The 17992-nt window shown below is 40.4% G+C and overlaps 1 protein-coding gene across 1 annotated transcript in view; it reads right to left on the bottom strand.

The window, feature by feature from the left end:
- Nucleotides 1-17992, bottom strand: part of rprd2a (regulation of nuclear pre-mRNA domain containing 2a) — a 44887-nt gene that overhangs the window by 7297 nt on the left and 19598 nt on the right. Inside the window, exons 3-7 of the mRNA XM_042076624.1 lie at nt 5925-6058; nt 4876-4958; nt 3950-4076; nt 3111-3286; nt 1478-1832 (exon numbers count right to left, since the gene is read on the bottom strand). Coding sequence (XP_041932558.1) covers nt 1478-1832; nt 3111-3286; nt 3950-4076; nt 4876-4958; nt 5925-6058 — 875 coding nt within the window. The remainder of the gene's footprint in view (nt 1-1477; nt 1833-3110; nt 3287-3949; nt 4077-4875; nt 4959-5924; nt 6059-17992) is intronic.

Here is a 17992-nt window from a genome sequence, read left to right as displayed (position 1 = left end):
GTCACCGTTTGACTGATAACCGATAAGAGTTTTAACTGATTAATACTATCAGTTAAACGGTTAAAAAAAACGCACACAATGTGGACGCCTATGAGAGAGACAATTCCCCTTATTGCATATTAATCCTCTCCACCAGTGGAGAGCTAATCAGACACGTTTCCCGAGGCTGGGCACTGGGCGTTATTCTCGCATACCGGGGACATTGGTGCCAAATGAGTGGCTATTCTCTGCAGCGCTCCTCACAGTCAATATACTGCGCACGACTACAGCCGACATGCTATATCTGAATAGAAATGATTGAAGTTGTCTTCTATACTCAGGGTTGGAATATACTATAGCCTATATAGGCTAGCCTTATTATTTTTAGGAACGTTAAATTAACAATAAAATAATTTAAGACCTAGCACACACCATCTAGGAATCACTTAAAAACGAGGACTACCCTCAATGATTCCGAGAGTAAATAAAGGTTGAATTAATAGATGCATTTTTGTAAAAAGTTTAATACTTTTTAAGGCCTAGAATTTATATGATTAAAATTTGAGACTTTTTTTAAGACCCTGCATATACCTGTGCCCAGACTAACCAGAACGTCAGTGCCCTTTTCTGTCTGAATCTGTTCAGTCTCTTCTTACTACTCCCTACTAACCCGCCTGGTCTCCAGTGCTCTGTTTATTCCACCCCTCACACTAGTCTGTTTCCCCCCCAAAGGCTAAATCTGAATGTTCACACTCACACTAGTCCGTTTCCCCCCACAGGCTACATCTGAATGTTCACACTCACTTGACATACAGATTAGTTTCTTTGTTCACACTCTAGTCCACCCTGGGTCTTCCCACCTACCCATGATGCCTCCACCCCATTGTTTTTACAATGACTTTAGGAGATCTAATAGGAGTTTCCCCGGCCGGCCCAAACAAGTAGTACAGTATGAGATAGAGGGGGAAGAAAAAAAAAAAATCTAGAGCTCCCTCTAGAGTCACGATTTATTTATATATTACTCTGCTATTATAAATAGCAAACTTCTCGTGACTTATACCCCCTGTACACAATGCAAATGCTTTCTGGCAACAGGCAAAAACTATCTCCAAAGAACTATATCTACTGACAAGGTAATGTTTCAGATTCTTGCGAGTTTTGGCGGGGCGCCGCTCTTGGAAGTTGCATGGCTGGTTTTCTCGGTAGGGACTCGCTACGTCTATGCTGTATAGCTATGCTAGGTGAACAATTCGCCTATTACAAGTTCATTTACCATCAAATTGGTTTCATAAAGGTGAAAATCTTGCATAGTGTGCCTTTAAATGCCTTGCTCAAGGTGACGGTCAGGACTTGAACCCACAGCTTGACAGACTACTGTATGCTAGCCCAGTTCTCTACACTACCACCGCCCAAAAGAAAGGATCTAATCTGTCTAAAATTTGACAAATTGTACATAAAAGCTTATGTCATTTTCTTGATATTGTTTCTTGGAACATACCTATGATGCCTCCACCCTCTGTCTCCTCCATGTCGGAAAGCTCCATGTCCTCCACCTCTGTGTTGTCCGTCTGCCCCACCGCAGCATCGGGTTTTGGGGAGCCCCCTGCCGAGGACAGGGGGCTGGGGGCATCTCCCAGGGGGATGAGGGGTTCGGGGTCGTGGTCCATAGCGTCACCGTCCAGGTCAGGGTCAGGAGCAGTGAGGCCGTGGAAGGGAGATTCTGAGCCGGTGGGGGACGGCGCATCCGCGCAGGGTGACGGGACTGGCGAGTCGTCGAGCGAGGGCAGGGAAGCCTTCAGGGCATCCAGCTTCCGCTTCAGGTGATTCACTCGGTTGGCGAAAGTTTCATAAGCCTGAGAAAGAGAGAGGGGGATCATGGGTAAGTCTGTGCTGTATGTTGGACAAATTAAAGAGCTGAATTAAAAACAGTCTACTGTTGTATCAGCAAGCCTACTGCTTATTAAGAGAAAAGGTTTGTTTCCTGTACGTTCATTTTGTAGTGTTTCCTGTACGTTCATTTTGTAGTGGCGGCCTGCCACTGCAAAATTATTGCTGCCACTGCATCAGAATTAGGACGGACGCACAACGCGGGTGACTTTTAAATGATCCTGCCGACGTGCCCTCCCCCTGGGTGCCACTCACATTGCAATTAAACAATAAGTGGAACTAGACAGAGGTTAAGTAAGTAAGTAAGTATAAATACTCTTTTGATCCCGTGAGGGAAATTTGGTCTCTGCTTTTATCCCAATCTGTGAATTAGTGAAACACACACAGCACACAGTGTACACACAGTGAGGTGAAGTACACACTAATCCCGGCGCAGTGAGCTGCCTGCATCAACAGCGGCGCTCGGGAAGCAGTGAGGGGTTAGGTGCCTTGCTCAAGGGCACTTCAGCCGTGCCTACTGGTCAGGGTTCGAACCGGCAACCCTCCGGTTACAGGTCCGAAGTGCTAACCAGTGGGCCACGGCTGCCCATATTAGGTTATTAGGACCCGTCCAGTTTCACTCCACATATTGTTGTGCTGATGTAGTTTATTGTGATAACATTAACTCAGGGCAGGCGCACAATATTGTCCGAGTGAATGGGAAGTGACCTTCGCAGGCTGGAGCTCACATCATCGCAGTTTAACAATAAACAGCAATACGAAGCAGATGTTATTAGTTCTATTCCATAAACATACTGTTTTCATAGACAGCGGCGTGCGTTATCAAGAGCACACCATACGCCACTGTGGTGCAGTATGTCTGTCAACAATATCACAGCAACTACCGGTACAAGTTTCACCAAACTTGGTGGAAAGGTGTAGCACAGGCTAAGGAAAAGCTTTGGACTGGAAAAGTGGACAGGCCTTCCCCCATTGCTAAAAACATCTAGAGGAAACACTGATAAGACAACACTCCCACTTCATCTGAACAACTTCTGTTCCCACAGAGATGAGTTTGTTCCCACAAAAGATATATTGCTCCATCTTGACAAGTGTTCAGGAGTCTTTGTTATGTAGTTCTGCATCAATAATTTTCGTTTTTAGCCAGAGCATATTGTCTACTGCTTCTAGCCTAGTGGTTCCTCTTTTTTACTTACTAACCTTCTGTGCCAAGTTGAAGTGCAGAGAGTGCAGTCAATACTCACTTTGGTCACGATCTTGACCTCCTTGTACTGCATCTCGTAGAAGATGTCTGCACTCTGCAGCGCCTCCAATAAAACAGGGCCTTTCTTCACCTGGGCGTCCAGTATGGACACAAACTCCTGCAACTTCGAACTGCCCTCCTCAAAGTCCTTGGCAAACTTCTTACCTCCTGCTTTGTCTTCAAGAAGGGAGAAGGGAGAAGTATGGCACACATTTGAGTCATTGACAAATAAGGCTTTTAAAAATGTGTTAATGGCTGTCTAACATTCACATTTTAATATACAGTATTTTTAGACTGTATTTGCAATTTCACCACCCCAAAAAGTCAGGTGGCACAACCAAAAGTTTAAAAACACAACAACAAACAAAAAAAACACACTTCTTTTTTTTTTTAAGTGTTTTGTTTGGTAAATATACCTACTGGGCTGAGCAGCAATCAGGCCAAAACTCTAAAGCCCCATTAGAATAGACAAGGATGGTATAGTAAAATAGAATAGTGAGTGATGAGGGAATGTTCATAGAATTCCATTGTTTGAGTTAGAATCATTTAAACTTTGGTGACAAGGCAAACAGGCGAATCGCCAGTAATGTGTATGCAGCCTAAGGCTTAGCAGCTGGGCTCCATCAGGTCAGCAATTGAAGCTTTCCTTTCACGGGGGAGAGAAATAGTTTTGGAAGTTTGATCTATTTTTTTTTTTTTGGAATGTACAAACCACCATCACATCTGGTGTAGCCAGTTCCATAGATTACAGTGGAAGCTAATTGTTGCAGCATACGCTCCGTCAATGGAACGCTTCAGTTATGTGCCTGCTGTAGCCTGCCTTTAAGTGTGCCCACAAACCTTTCAGCTTCTTCAGGGCCTCCGAGCTGCACACATCCACCCTCATGGCTGCCAGCTGTTTTTCTCGGAGGTCTACTTCGTCCACAGATGACCTGTGCTTCTGTAACTTCTGAACGAAAGACTGGGGCTGAAAACAAGAGAAGGGCCATTAGCAAGTAGGATCAATGACTACCCTACAGAGCACTATTAGTGAGGATGGCTGTGCACAGCAACCTGGGCTGTTACTTTTCAAGTTCCTCAGCACCATCTACAGATGACCCTGAATAATGTGACAATGACCTCTGTTTAACTGTTACGGTACATCAGATCACATTACAAAATAAACAGATACATTTGTTTTCCATGAAAAAAATCCCGTCACGGCCTTGAAACAGCTTGTATGCATCTCTACTTTCTCTGCCTTATCTCTGATGTGGGAAGCTCATTTCCCCGGGCCCCCAACACTGCATTCGCCTGCTTGACATATAGGTTTGACGACTTTATCAAATGGCCAATAATGCTATGCTAATGACATAAGATAGATAACTTTGACATGACGGGTTGCTTATCTTGGAAAGCTAAATGTGCAGATGTGACTTCAGGGAAACTATTATTATGGATTTGGTTCCATCCTTTATTATGCAACAATTATGGTCTGTTCTGGTTCCTTATTCTGAAATGTCAACTAGCGCACTGCCCATCTAAATCAGAAATACATTGCCATGGAGCTTACTGCTTATTCCGCTTGTGATACGTCTTGTAACACATTAAAACACCTAATGGACATGTTAAAAAGGTTAAAGATTTTTTTTTTGCTGCAGTGGATCTTTAAGCAGAGCTTACTGGAGTCTTTGGAATGTCCTTTCCACAAAGAGACACAGAGGTAGAATGCATATGGAAGCCTAATAGAAATACTTCAAGACACACACACACACAGAGACACTTACCACAAACTCCGCAACTATCTTGGACTTCTGTGCAGCGCTGACTTTGGGGGCAGCTGTGGCGGTGGGGACAGGAGTCGCAGCCGCTAAAACAGAAACACATTCCATAACTCGGTCTGGTCTCCTAGCTCACAACCGCTAAAACAGAAACGCATTCCATAACTCGGCCTGGTCTCCTAGCTCACAAACCCATGCACAAAAACACACAGAGACACTTAAGCTCTCAGCTCAAGTGCAGGAGTGGATCATTGAACGTTTGCGTGTAACTAAACGCTCTGTGGTAACATTTGATATTGACTAAGTAGGAGAAAGGACATCTCTGTATGTAGTAATGAGAGGAAAGGAGCTTTAAATATAACAAAAAATTCAAAGGGAAAATGAATATTAACACAAATACTGAAAAGACAAATGCAACTATTTTTTATCAATCAATTCATTTAAAAATAAAACCCCACACCCTGATGAAAGCGTAGTACTGATACAAGTTGGTGTTTTTTTTTTTTTTTTAAATACTACAGCCCTAGTAAATTAGCCTGGAGATTCCAGACCCTGGTAATCTAGAAAGATTGAAGGTCTGGCCACGAATAATGTAGTGGCCCAACTCGAGGGGCGGCACCAAGCGTGCATTTGAAAATATCACTGCACACAATTGGATAACACAATACGACCAACGTTTACTGACTGATTCCGGACTTCGACGCAATTGGTTAACACTACGACTGTCATCCGTTTAGCTCGCCTTTGGCCCGCCTATATCAGATACACCGATGTGATTGGCTCCCCGCAATACAAGTGGCAAAAGTAATGTGCACTACTCATTGCAAGGGTGTCTTGCAGAGACCCTTCAAATTGTGCTTTTGCAAGAACTCTGGATTTTCCAGGGTACTAGTAAATAAAGACTTTTTAACTTTTTTTAATCCACTGAGTGCCTGGTTTTGGCATTTTTGGCACCTTTTCACATAAATTGTAAATTTTTTCCAATTAATTTCAAAATAAATGTAAATATTGAACAGTAGAGTGTAGGGGTCCTCCAGGTGCTCCAGGGTGCTAACCTGGTTCCTCGGGTTCCTTCTCCTGGAGGCCAACCCTGAGATTGGCGATGAACTCCTCGGAGTAAATGTTCCGCTCCTCCCAGATGGTCAGAGTCCTCTCCACCGCTCTGCGGACCTTGGGTTCGTCCGGAGCACTGTGGGAGAAGAATATCGTTTTTTTGTTTACAAAGAGAGGAAGGGTGTGTGTGTGTGCTTGGTTGGGGGAAGGGATGAAAACACAGTGTCATTTCCATATCAAAAGATATCTAAATGTCAAAGAGCCTAGGACTATTATTACATTTTCAGAGTGGTTCCTGCAAAGGCCGGGTTATTTGCATTTCCTGAAAATGATGAGTGCATTTCACATTCAAAGGAACTTGGGTGGACTTCAACTTCAAAAATAAAGCTAACTACTCTACAGAAAGCAAAGGACTGAGAATAATTTCCTGTGCTATGAATACATTCAGCCATTTTAACCACCTGCAGCTACATGTTTGCATTATAGTACTATCAATTATTACACGGCTCTTCATAATGTTTCAGAATGCTCCATTCATTTGAATAGGCCTTCACAACGTTCGGTGGTCTGATATTTCTCGAGAACAGATCGTTGCTAAGTATAACAGACCGCTGTCAAGGAAAATGGGTTTTGTGCTTCTAATTCACGTCTCATATCACTCTGCAATTAGTCCGGTCACTTCTTGTATTGAAACGTATTGAAACTTCAATCAAAATTGAAAACAGACGGTTGATCAGCTGTCTTCTAACGAATGTTTGATTCAAATTCAGCATGTGTTGCGAACTATTTGTTTCTCAGCAAAAGCCACAACGAAACGTTAACAAATAAATGTAAGAGAGATATATCGTGGAGTTTATTTTTTCGTTTTGGCAAGTAGCTGTATAATAAGCGGGATAATGTATAGAACGCCGGTCATTATTGGGAAAATAAGTCCCTTCAGGGCGAAGCAAGTCTGGTTCGCCCTGTTGGGACTTATTTTCCCATTATCACCCGGAGAGAAGAAGTGCCCTTTTCTGATTGGCTGGCGGGGTGGCTTTTAATTCTGAATAACGGGACACCTAGAAAGTAGTTCTGGTAAAAAAAGTTTAATCGCCGTTCCATATCAATGCTTATGAATAGTAACTATAACAACCATAGTAGGACAACGGTTGAGCCTCGAGGCAGGCTTCGCAAAAATGGAATCAACTGTAAACAAGCTTGCCAACGAAAGGGCCAACGAAAGTTGTACAACAAGCTGAACTAGTGGGGTTCTTTTTAAACGGAACTGCGTGTTTCCTTTGCATGCTATAAAGGCATGGCTTTACAGTGGCAACCGGGTGATCATCACATAGTTGATATTGAGATTGTCAACTATACTTTTTGGTTTGAAAAGTGCTGATGACATAGATAGGACTTCACATGATCCTACTTGTCAGTGGCAAATTGTCATCTGCCACTGCCATTACGATGGACATACACCAAATACAAATGCATGAAATTTCATACACTAATTGGGATTGTGTAGGGTTTTAAAAATAAAACATGTTAAAAACAGGTGTATCTTTGCAGGTTAGTAACCAATGAGATGACAGTCATGATTAATTTCACAATGTTAGCAACACGTCAGTAACCCTAACGGATAGATAGATAGATAGATAGATAGATAGATAGATAGATACTTCATTGATCCCTAGGGGAAATTCAAGAGTGCATGTGTTCAACAAACTTTGTGTAACTACCGTATTTTCCGGACTATAAGTCACACTTTTTTTCATAGTTTGGCTGGTCCTGCGACTTATAGTCAGGTGTGACTTATATATGAAAAAAATATATAATTGAACATGTTTTTAAATGTTAATTTATATTAACTGACATGAACCCTACGTGAAACATTACGTCTACAGCCGCGAGAGTGCGCTCTCAAATGCACAAGTCCTGTGCACTTTCAGTCAGAGATTAGTGCTTGGCTATGCCTGAAACACACTACCTAAATCGTCAAATTATGGTCGGGATTCTATTTATAGCCGGGCCTCAGATTTGGACAAATAAAAGCCAGTATAATTTTGTTTCAATTTAACTCATAAAAGAGCTCTTCTTAATATTTTATATTGTTGGTTGGTATTGTTGCCAATGAAAAGTCATTGTCCTACACCATGAGTCTCCAACACGTTGCTCTCATTGCTCTCAATCTGCATGCCGCCCCCTTCTGAGCTAGAGGCTGAAGCAGTAACCTACATCTAAACACAATTGTTGCTGCCAGGCATCAGCCTATGAATTTTATAAAAAAGTAAATAATGCATAATTTAAAAACTAACTACATTTAGGCTTAGACCTCTGGCTATACGGAATAAGGTTTCCCTTGCAGCACATGCAGCACACGTTCTATGAATGAAAGCGCGGATACCTCATCTCGCAATAAGTGGATGGCAATCGAAATCCCGACACTATATGAAACTTAAAGGAGAATTCCGGTGTGATATTGACCTAAAGTGTATTGAAACATGATACCGAGTGTGAACGTATGTCTCATAGCCCATCTCGACTTGTCCCCTGCACTCCAAAATCTGGCGCTAGTTAGCCGATGCTACCAACAACTTTTTCAGTAGTGGTGCTTCGGCATCGGGCTAGCCATGCAAATAAATCACTGTTTTACACCCATTTACGAGGCTCAATGTATCTCCACACTTCATTGGTAGACTTCCTAGGGCCCTGACATTTAAAACGAGACATTGAGAACTTTGAAAAAGCACTGGTAGTTTACTTACAAGACGATTTATACAGACAGTATCTTCACGAAGTTTAACGTTTGCAGCCATCTTGAATTTAGTCACGATAAGTCGAGCAACGAGTAAGAATGAACAGGTATGATAAGGGATCAGATTACAAAAATAATTCAGTGGAAATGCATGGATTCCAGTTTCTTCCAGTAGCAGCAACTGGAATCCATGCATTTCCACTGAATTATTTTTGGAATCTGATCCCTTATCATAGCTGTTCATTCTTACTCGTTGCTCGACTTATCGTGACTAAATTCAAGATGGCTGCAAACGCTAAACTTCGTGAAGATACTGTCTGTATAAATCGTCTTGTAAGTAAACTACCAGTGCTTTTTCAAAGTTCTCAATGTCTCGTTTTAAATGTCAGGGCCCTAGGAAGTCTACCAATGAAGTGTGGAGATACATTGAGCCTCGTAAATGGGTGTAAAACAGTGATTTATTTGCATGGCTAGCCCGATGCCGAAGCACCACTATTGAAGAAGATGTTGGTAGCATCGGCTAACTAGCGCCAGATTTTGGAGTGCAGGGGACAAGCCGAGATGGGCTATGAGACATACGTTCACACTCGGTATCATGTTTCGATACACTTTAGGTCAATATCACACCGGAATTCTCCTTTAATAGTGAGCCATTAAATACCCCACAGATTTCAGTGGTCATCCGTCCCGATATTTAGCAATATAATCAAATAGTCCAAACGTAACTTAAATCTCAAATTGAACATCTGCTTTGATAGCCTACCCATGCCGCTGCAAACGAAAAGTAGGCCTATGTCTCACAATAAAACGCAAGAAATAAAGGACTATATAGCTGACTCGATTACAAGCCATGGCCAAATAAAGGTGCTGTGCTTTGCGCAGCCTAAATTTGAGGATTTACGAGTCTCCTAAACATTCCTCACCCGTTATCTAGACATGCATGAAAACATTTCAAAACAAAACTCACTGCCATGTAGCCTAATATTTGATCGCTGTTTTGCTACTAATTATCTTTCACGTAATGAATACGCACAGAAAGTGAAAGTATAGGCCTACTGTGCGCTCCGTGTCTGTAGCTGTCTGTTCACGTCCGCAATCGATTATAACGTCAAATGGAGAAGTCATCCATGTTCTCTCGCGTTATAGGCGGTCATGCTTCTGTGTTTGCAAAATTCCTGACGTTTGTTTTCCTTTCCTGTCGATAGTGGTTGATGTTGAAGCACCTATCTATAATTTGACTTCAGCGGTGACAAATCCTGCTGAGAGAGAGAGAGCAACGAGAAAGAGGCACCCCCAAAGTGGTCCTGCGCGCGCATGTGTGTGTCTCTGCATTAGGTTCAATTGAAGTCAGAGTTGGTTCGTCAATAGTCCCGCATTCAGGCCGCTCTATTATTATATTAACGTCAGACAGCGCTGTAAAATGTGTGGGAATTTCTCACATTATGATGGCTAGATTTGCGGGACTTATTATTATGCTCAATACTAAGTAATAATTTATTCGCAATACCCGCAATCCCGCGCTGGAATTTAGACCCTGGTTTTAAATGCGCATCTTTTTTTCTCTCTCGCTCTCTCGGAGGTGGCCAGCCAAGCAATTGTTCTGCTGCATGCCAGCCTGTGCTAATATATCGTCCAAAATGCTTGATTGCATTGCATTCTCCACATTTTTAGCTAAATTTTCATGTACCACATCAGCATTTTTGTTCAGTGAATCTTTTGTAAATTGCTTTACAATTACCGTCGGGCCTATAGGCCTATCGCCTGCTTGCTTCGGTCACGTCCTTTTTGCATTGTATTCTCCACATTTTAGATACATTTTGGTCTACCCCATGGCATTTTCTTTCAGTGGATCTTTTGCTTTGCAATTACCTTCCTGCCCTCTTCTTGGCTGCCTTCACTCCTTCGTCTTCATTAACATGCATCTTTTTGGCCTCAATAATCCAGTTACATAGTCTCTGTTTTTGGTTTTGGATTTTGTGAAATACATTTCTAAATAAATGTGACTTATAGTCTGGTGCGACTTATATATGTTTTTTTTCTGCTCATGACGCATTTTTTGCCTGATGCGACTTATACTCAGGAGCGACTTATAGTCCGGAAAATACGGTAGCTTGCTATGCACACTTCAACATTGACCAACCATACATAGCAAAACTTAATCGTAATAAATATATCACGACAGTGTTTTATGTTATATGTATGTTTTATATATACACGTGTGTGTGTGTGTGTGTGTGTGTGTGTGTGTATTAATCGCAGTTCCCAATTTCCCAGTGAATCAGAATTAGATCATGCTTTAGAAGAAGAATGAAGAAAAGAATGCATTCCCATGTATAGCCTGCCCCCTTTGTATAAACCTCATAACGGAAGAAATTTCATAAAATCAATGTATAAACCAGTCTAGAGGAATACGCCTGGATTCAGGGGAAAATAGGGCGGGGGAATGTCTCTGATTTGGAACAAAGCTTTTTTCAATAGCCAATCGCAAAGAGGTGGCAGACCTTGTGAGTATGCACATGTACTGGGCGTTTCATGAAAATATCGCCGACAGTAAACTAACAACCAAAACAATGGTGTTTAGTTTGCCTTTGTAGCCATCTCTGGTTAGCCTTTGCTTAGGCAAATGAGACATAACTTCTGCAGAGGTTTAAAGCAACTGTTACGAACTTCAATTTCTTCAAAAATCGACTCTAAACATGCTTCAATTACGTTTGTATCGGCAGCTATTTCGCACTGGTTTCAGTAGGAACTTTTGCCCATGAACACAACGGAAGTGAGATCAGCGGCCGTCTCTGAAAGTAGCTGTTTTCCGGTTGTGAAGGTTTTGGCCCAGAAGTTCGTTCAGCATGATGCGAACTTCTGGGTACTCAGATTATGTATAAGTTTCTACTTCAGAGTGAAGCAAAACAAAACGACTTTATAATACCCTCAATGTCACTCTTTATGCACTACACTCAGAATCTAGGGCCTTACATAAAGCCAATGGGCATAAAGTACACACTTTGGTAACATATAACCTGTTATGACAAAAACCGAATGTCACTTAATAACAGAGAGTTATTAGAGTTATGTCAAACGTTTATGACACATTCATGACAGTGTCATGTCGCTCTTATGTCGATACTGTCAAGTAAAGTGTAACCCACATTTTTAATGGTCATGTCCTACCGAGAACATGCTTGTCCTTCATCTTACAAAGCTTGGTCAGGCTAGGAATACTACTTTTTAAAAGATATTAATATCCAAATCTTGCTTCCAAGAGACATTTCACCCTGAATTCTGAGAGAGTAATTCAGGGTGAAATGTATTTTGAAAACATTGAACTCAAGTAAGGGATAATGTATAGAACGCCGGTCATTGTTTTCCCAATAATGACCGGCGTTCTATACATTATCCCACTTATTACACGGCTACTTGCCAAAACGAAATAATAAACTCCCCACGATATGACTTTAGCCTACATAGCCTAGCCTATTTGTTACCGTTCATCGTGGCATTTGCTGAGAAACAAATAGTTTGCAACAACACACGCTGAACTTGAATCAAACATTCTTTAGAACACAGCTGATTAACCGTCTGCTTTCACTTTTGAATGAAGTTCCAGTGCTTGCGTAGTGATATGAAAGACGTATCAGAAGCACAAAACCCATTGCCATTGACAGCGGTAATTATATGTTTGCAGCAGTAATTACATGAAAATATTTTACCGTAGAACTTTAGGAAATCCCATTCAAGCCATTGGAGCGTTCTACTTGCCTTGTGAAGAGCCGTGTAATAAACAAACATACTTTAGTTTTGGAACCTAAACTTTATGTTGACAAACATAATGACCCTATTGTGATGTAATTGAAATCTAAGTCCAACTTATCCTAGCGCAGAAACACGTATGTCTATTACAATTTTGCAAACAGAACCAAAATTGCAATGGTAGCAATTCACCAAAACCAGAGGTGGAAGCTAAATCACACATGTGGAAGTTACAAGCAAGTCTGAAGTCCTAACCATAACCTCAAGTAAAGTCTCAAGTATATCACTGTGGTGAATATCAAGTAAATCAAGTTAAGCAGCCACAAGTTAGGTCATGCAAAATATTGATGATCTTCAGTTTCGAAAACGGCAGATTCACGTACGTCACCCACAGTATGTCAAGTGTCAAGTTCCAGGAGGCTGTTAAGTCCATTGATTAGAGAACACACTATGTATTCAGCAGTGTTGCCACAGTTACCTTGAAAAAGTAATCTGATTACTGATCACTCCTTTAAAAAGTAACTTAGTTACTTTACTGATTACTTGATTTTAAAAGTAACTAAGTTAGAAGTTACTTTATTAGTTACTTTCAGCAGCTGCCGACAACACCCCCACCACATCAACATAAAAATGATAACCGGTTTTGCCAACTCACTATACTGGAAGTGCATTTTAACAGTAATGTTAACAATGTAAAGCAGACATCCCAACCTAACCTACTTAGATACTGAAATTCAGATGTTTGTTCAATAATGTCTAGTTAGTACACCAAATAAGGAAGGCCTATTGATGGAAATTGTGATAGTAAAATATGTAGATTTTCGCAGTTTGGCCTCTTCATGTAGCCTTGGCAACTAGCCATCTAGTATAGGCCTGAGTAATATGCAAATGAAATGACACTTGTTAAACTCACCTCAACAAGTCTTTTGCAATCATTTAACCCGCCGTGTGCAAGACTATCATTATGTTTTACTCTTGTGAGACAATTGGGTACACTTTTGTGTAGTCTGATGTAAAATGGGTCTTAAATGTTCCTTTTTGAGGGGCACTGACTCTGACATGACGCTCCTGTTCCTAGATACACTGACTAAACGGATTAATTAAGTTCGGGAGAAAAGAGATATAAGCCCACATACACTGAAAACTGATTTAGCTTTAGTCCTGTCTGGTTTGCGTGCTCTTGTTCGCTCTAGGTTCCGGGAGATTTTATGTAATTTGCGGGCGTCAGGAAGCCGCTATCAATATGTGGGAGACTCCCAAAACTTAGGGAGACTTGGGATGTCTAGCTAGACAGCACTTTGTTGCCAGCACAGAATGTACAATGTACCTTAATGTGGTCATGTTTAGCTGACACAAACTCAAAATAATGACTGTATAGATAAAATGTGCATCTCTCTCCTCCCTCCATTTATGTTTGTGTCGCTGCATGGTTTTACACGCGAGTTGTCCTCATGCTGAAAACGTGAGCATAGCCTACATGGCGTTAATCCCCGAGACAAGAAGAAAGCAAAGAATATATCTTTTTACTAAGGAAAATGACAAAAATAGTAACGCACAGTGACTTAGATAAGTAACTTTAATCTGATTAGTGGTTTGTAAATAGTAGCGCGTTAGATTACTCGTTACCGAAAAGTACTACTTACTAAGTAACGTGTTACTGGCATGACTGGTATTCAGCCAGTACTTTTTTTAAAGTATATTTTTTGGGGCTTTTTTGCCTTTATATCATCAGGACAGTGTAGAGAGAGACAGGAAGCAAGTGGGAGAGAGAGACAGGAAGCAAGTGGGAGAGAGAGATGAGGTGGGATTGGGACATGACCGCAGGCCGGAATTGAACCTGGGTCCCCGTGGGCACTGAGAACCAAGTGTAGTGGACTACGGTGCTACTGCTTACACCACAAACTCACCACCCCCCCCCCCCCCCCCCGCCCCCCAAGAACACACTAAGGGATCATAGGTAACAGGGTTAAAACATGAATGTAGACTCTCTTTGAATGAGTCCCATTTAAACTACATGGCTTCCCTCTGTGTCTCTACTGCATACTGGCCAGGTTTGCGCACATTGCATTAATCTCATGAATCAATCATTTCTCACAAACAAAACATACAATCTCATTTGTCTAATCAATGTATAGGCAGTATAGTCAAGTCCTTTTGAGTCACTTGATTCAAGTCTAAGTAAAGTGTCAAGGCATTAGTGTCAAGTCTTTTATCAGTGTCAGACTTGAGTCATGTGAGTCATGCCTCTTGCAGAACCTCTGTTAAAGCATTTCAAAAGCATTTAATGCCAGGAAGACATAACATTTCGGTAACACTTTACTTGACTTGTGAGTTCATAACACATTCATAGCAGCTGTCTTAAACTGCACATAAAGCATTCATGACTCTTTCATTAGACATGACTCGATATTCATACCAAACTTTTCATGAATGTAGAAGACAGAACGACAACTTGTCAAAATAAAAGTCAAACAATCGCAAAGCAGCATTGTTTTAAATTTGCCTCCAATATTTCATAATGGATACCATTAATTTAATCTTTCCAGCCTTTGTAAATATTTCATGAATATCTTATGAATTCTACATCGAATGTCACTTTACTATACAAGTTGTGAAGTAGGCTATTCGTAAATCACTGAGTTTAACATTGGGAGGTAAACTAGTCTACATTCAGCTGACCCGTATTTGTGTAACCTGGAATGGTTGGACATTCCCAGTAGCAAAAGATGAGAAATCATCTGCAAAGGTTACATCATAAAACAAATACATTTTTGGGTGATTCTCCAACTACAGGCACTTTTGTGTCCTTGTGGTTGTTTTTGTGGAAAAAAATTAATCATGCCTATATATTCTGATTTACTGCACTTGTAACCTTTAACTGTTAAAATACACTAAAGACAAATTAAACCTAGATGATTTTGTACCGTGTTTGTTTTCTGTCATTTCCACCAACCAAACTATTTCCAGTAATATATACTTTTTTACCTAAAAATGTTTATTTGTTTACCAGGGGAAAACATAGTGTTACTAAAGAGGAAGGTTGATGGCAAATATCAGAGACATATGGTGATCAGAAACTGAAGAAAAATCATTGTAACCATCACTTGAGAATAGAGTATTTTTATTCAACGTCATTTCCACCACAGCTGTAACTTGTCAAAATATGCAAAAGAAGTGAAAAAAAAAGCATAGTTGTGTGTATTTTGGATACATTGTGCCCCATCTCCAAAAGTATCTGGGTATGGTAATGGAATGTGATTTTATATGGCTGAAAACTGTGAGAATGTCATTTCCATCACAGTCATTTCCACCACAAAGTCAGCAAGACAGTGATGAAATGTCATTTCCACCACAGTCCCCACAGTCATTTCCACCACGAAATGACCATCACAACATATGTTTTAAGGGAATAAAACATAATTCCAGGTGACATAGACTTATACTATTTTCAGAAACTATAATCCATACTTCATTATTAATAGAAAAACATGTGAGTGACTTTAATAATTTATGTATACTTTAAATAAAGAGTATTTTTGATTATGAAAAACATAATTCATTGTACCGAGCAACTTCAAGCAATATACATTTAGTTCACAAAGTCTTAGAATTTGTTATGTGGTATGATTAGGTAGTCATAGACATGGTAACTGATATATAATGTAACATAATGAATTATATTGTATAATCTGCAAATAAATGACATAATTTGAGGTGTGGTGGAAATGACATTTTTCCCTTACGATTTAGAAAACTGATAAAAAATAACAATATTCCATGTCATGCAATTGTGCCCAGTATCATACTTTGTTTCAAGACATATTAATGAGTGTATCAATGATTTTGAATGTGTGTTTGGAGATAATTATTTTTCTAAAAGTTGAAAGGCCAAAAGTGCCCGGAGTTGAAGAAACACCCTTTTATGAAACAAAAATTATTTGCTTGACCATGTTCTGTCTTTCTGGCACTGGAGTAGCCCATTAACTCAGATGTGACGTGATCAGGTAAGAGGTTTGGAACAAAAACGGCAATTGTTGGACTTTTATTTTGACAAGTTGTCGTCGTTCGGTCTTCCACATTCTTGAAAGGTTTGGTATGAATGTTGAGTCATGTCTCATGAAACAGTCATGAATGCTTTATGTGCAGTTTGGAACAAAAACGGCAATGGTGCTTTGCGATTGTTGGACTTTTATTTTGACAAGTTGTCGTCATTCTGTCTTCCACATTCTAGAAAGGTTTGGTATGAATGTTGAGTCATGTCTCATGAAATCATGAATGCTTTATGTGCAGTTTATGACAGCTGCTATGAATGTGTTATGAAGTCACCCGTCAAGTAAAGTGTTACCAACATTTCTAACACTCAAAAGGTAACGCATGCTTTTTACATCGGCAGCAAACATAATGCACAAAGCATTAACCTGTGTATACAACCAGAGAAGCCCCACTTTTGGTCATTCCAAAGAATAATATAATAGGCTTACAAATAATATATACATAAATAAGCCAGTATTATCTGCATTGCATCCTGTATGAATAAGCAATGGTTTAGACCACCGTGTTTCCCATACATTGACTAATCTGTGGCGGGGCGCCACAAAATAAAAATCGGCCGCCACATATTAATATTCTATGTTTAATTTAATTTAAATTAAATATAAGGTCAAATCCTTGCATTGCCATTGAGCTGCGCTTTTTATGCACGCAGCCTTTCCTTGCCCCGCCCCGCTCTCTCTCGTAGCCCGCTGCCACTCCTCTGCATGTGCATTTAACAAAATATTCACGATTGTTGAAGGATTGTTGTTGCCACATAGAAACATTGCATAGAAGACGTCTGGCTAAATTGCTATTAAATCAGCTTAGCATCGTGACCATGCTGCGCAAATTTGTTCAAAACTGCTGCATTGAAGTGAACTCTGCGAAGGTCTTATCACAACATAGTAGGCTACATTGAAGAGACTAAACTAAGTTAAGTTATGAAATCAAGCAGTATCTCAAAGCTAACGTTAGAATACTGTTTGGATGTCGAATTTAGCATGCTTAGCCTACTTACAGCTGCTTGTCAATATCGTTGATGGGCTCATTTTATTGACTCCGACACTGAATGTTTGCAAAATCCCGATGTAAATGGAAAAGTGTTTTCCAAAATTCAAAAGTGCTTGTCCCAAGGAGAAGTACGAACCTTTATTTTAACAATGAAAAAAAAGTTATGAATTGCATGGGTCAACCCCCCCCCCATCCCCCATTGTCCAAGTCAGCTACCGCCACAAATTGAATCCAATTCTGTGGGAAACACTGAGACCATTGTGTCTATCTTTATCTATTTGGGTATGATAAGGGATCAGATTCCAAAAATAATTCCGTGAAAATGCATGGATTCCAGTTGCTGCTACGGAAGCAACTGAATCCATGCATTTCCACTGAATTATTTTTGGAATCTGATCCCTTATCATACCTGTTCGTTCGTACTCGTCGCTCGACTTATAGTGACTAAATTCAAGATGGCGTCGAACGGTAAAATTCCTTAAGGTACTGTCTGTATAAATCGTCTTGTAAATAAACTACCAGTGCTTTTTCAAAGTTCTCTATGTC

Source organism: Alosa sapidissima, chromosome 21, assembly GCF_018492685.1.
Source record: "Alosa sapidissima isolate fAloSap1 chromosome 21, fAloSap1.pri, whole genome shotgun sequence".
NCBI classification, from domain to species: Eukaryota; Metazoa; Chordata; class Actinopteri; order Clupeiformes; family Clupeidae; genus Alosa; species Alosa sapidissima.
The sequence above is the reverse complement of the archived record's forward strand: the minus strand, read 5'-3'. Positions and strand labels throughout refer to the sequence as shown.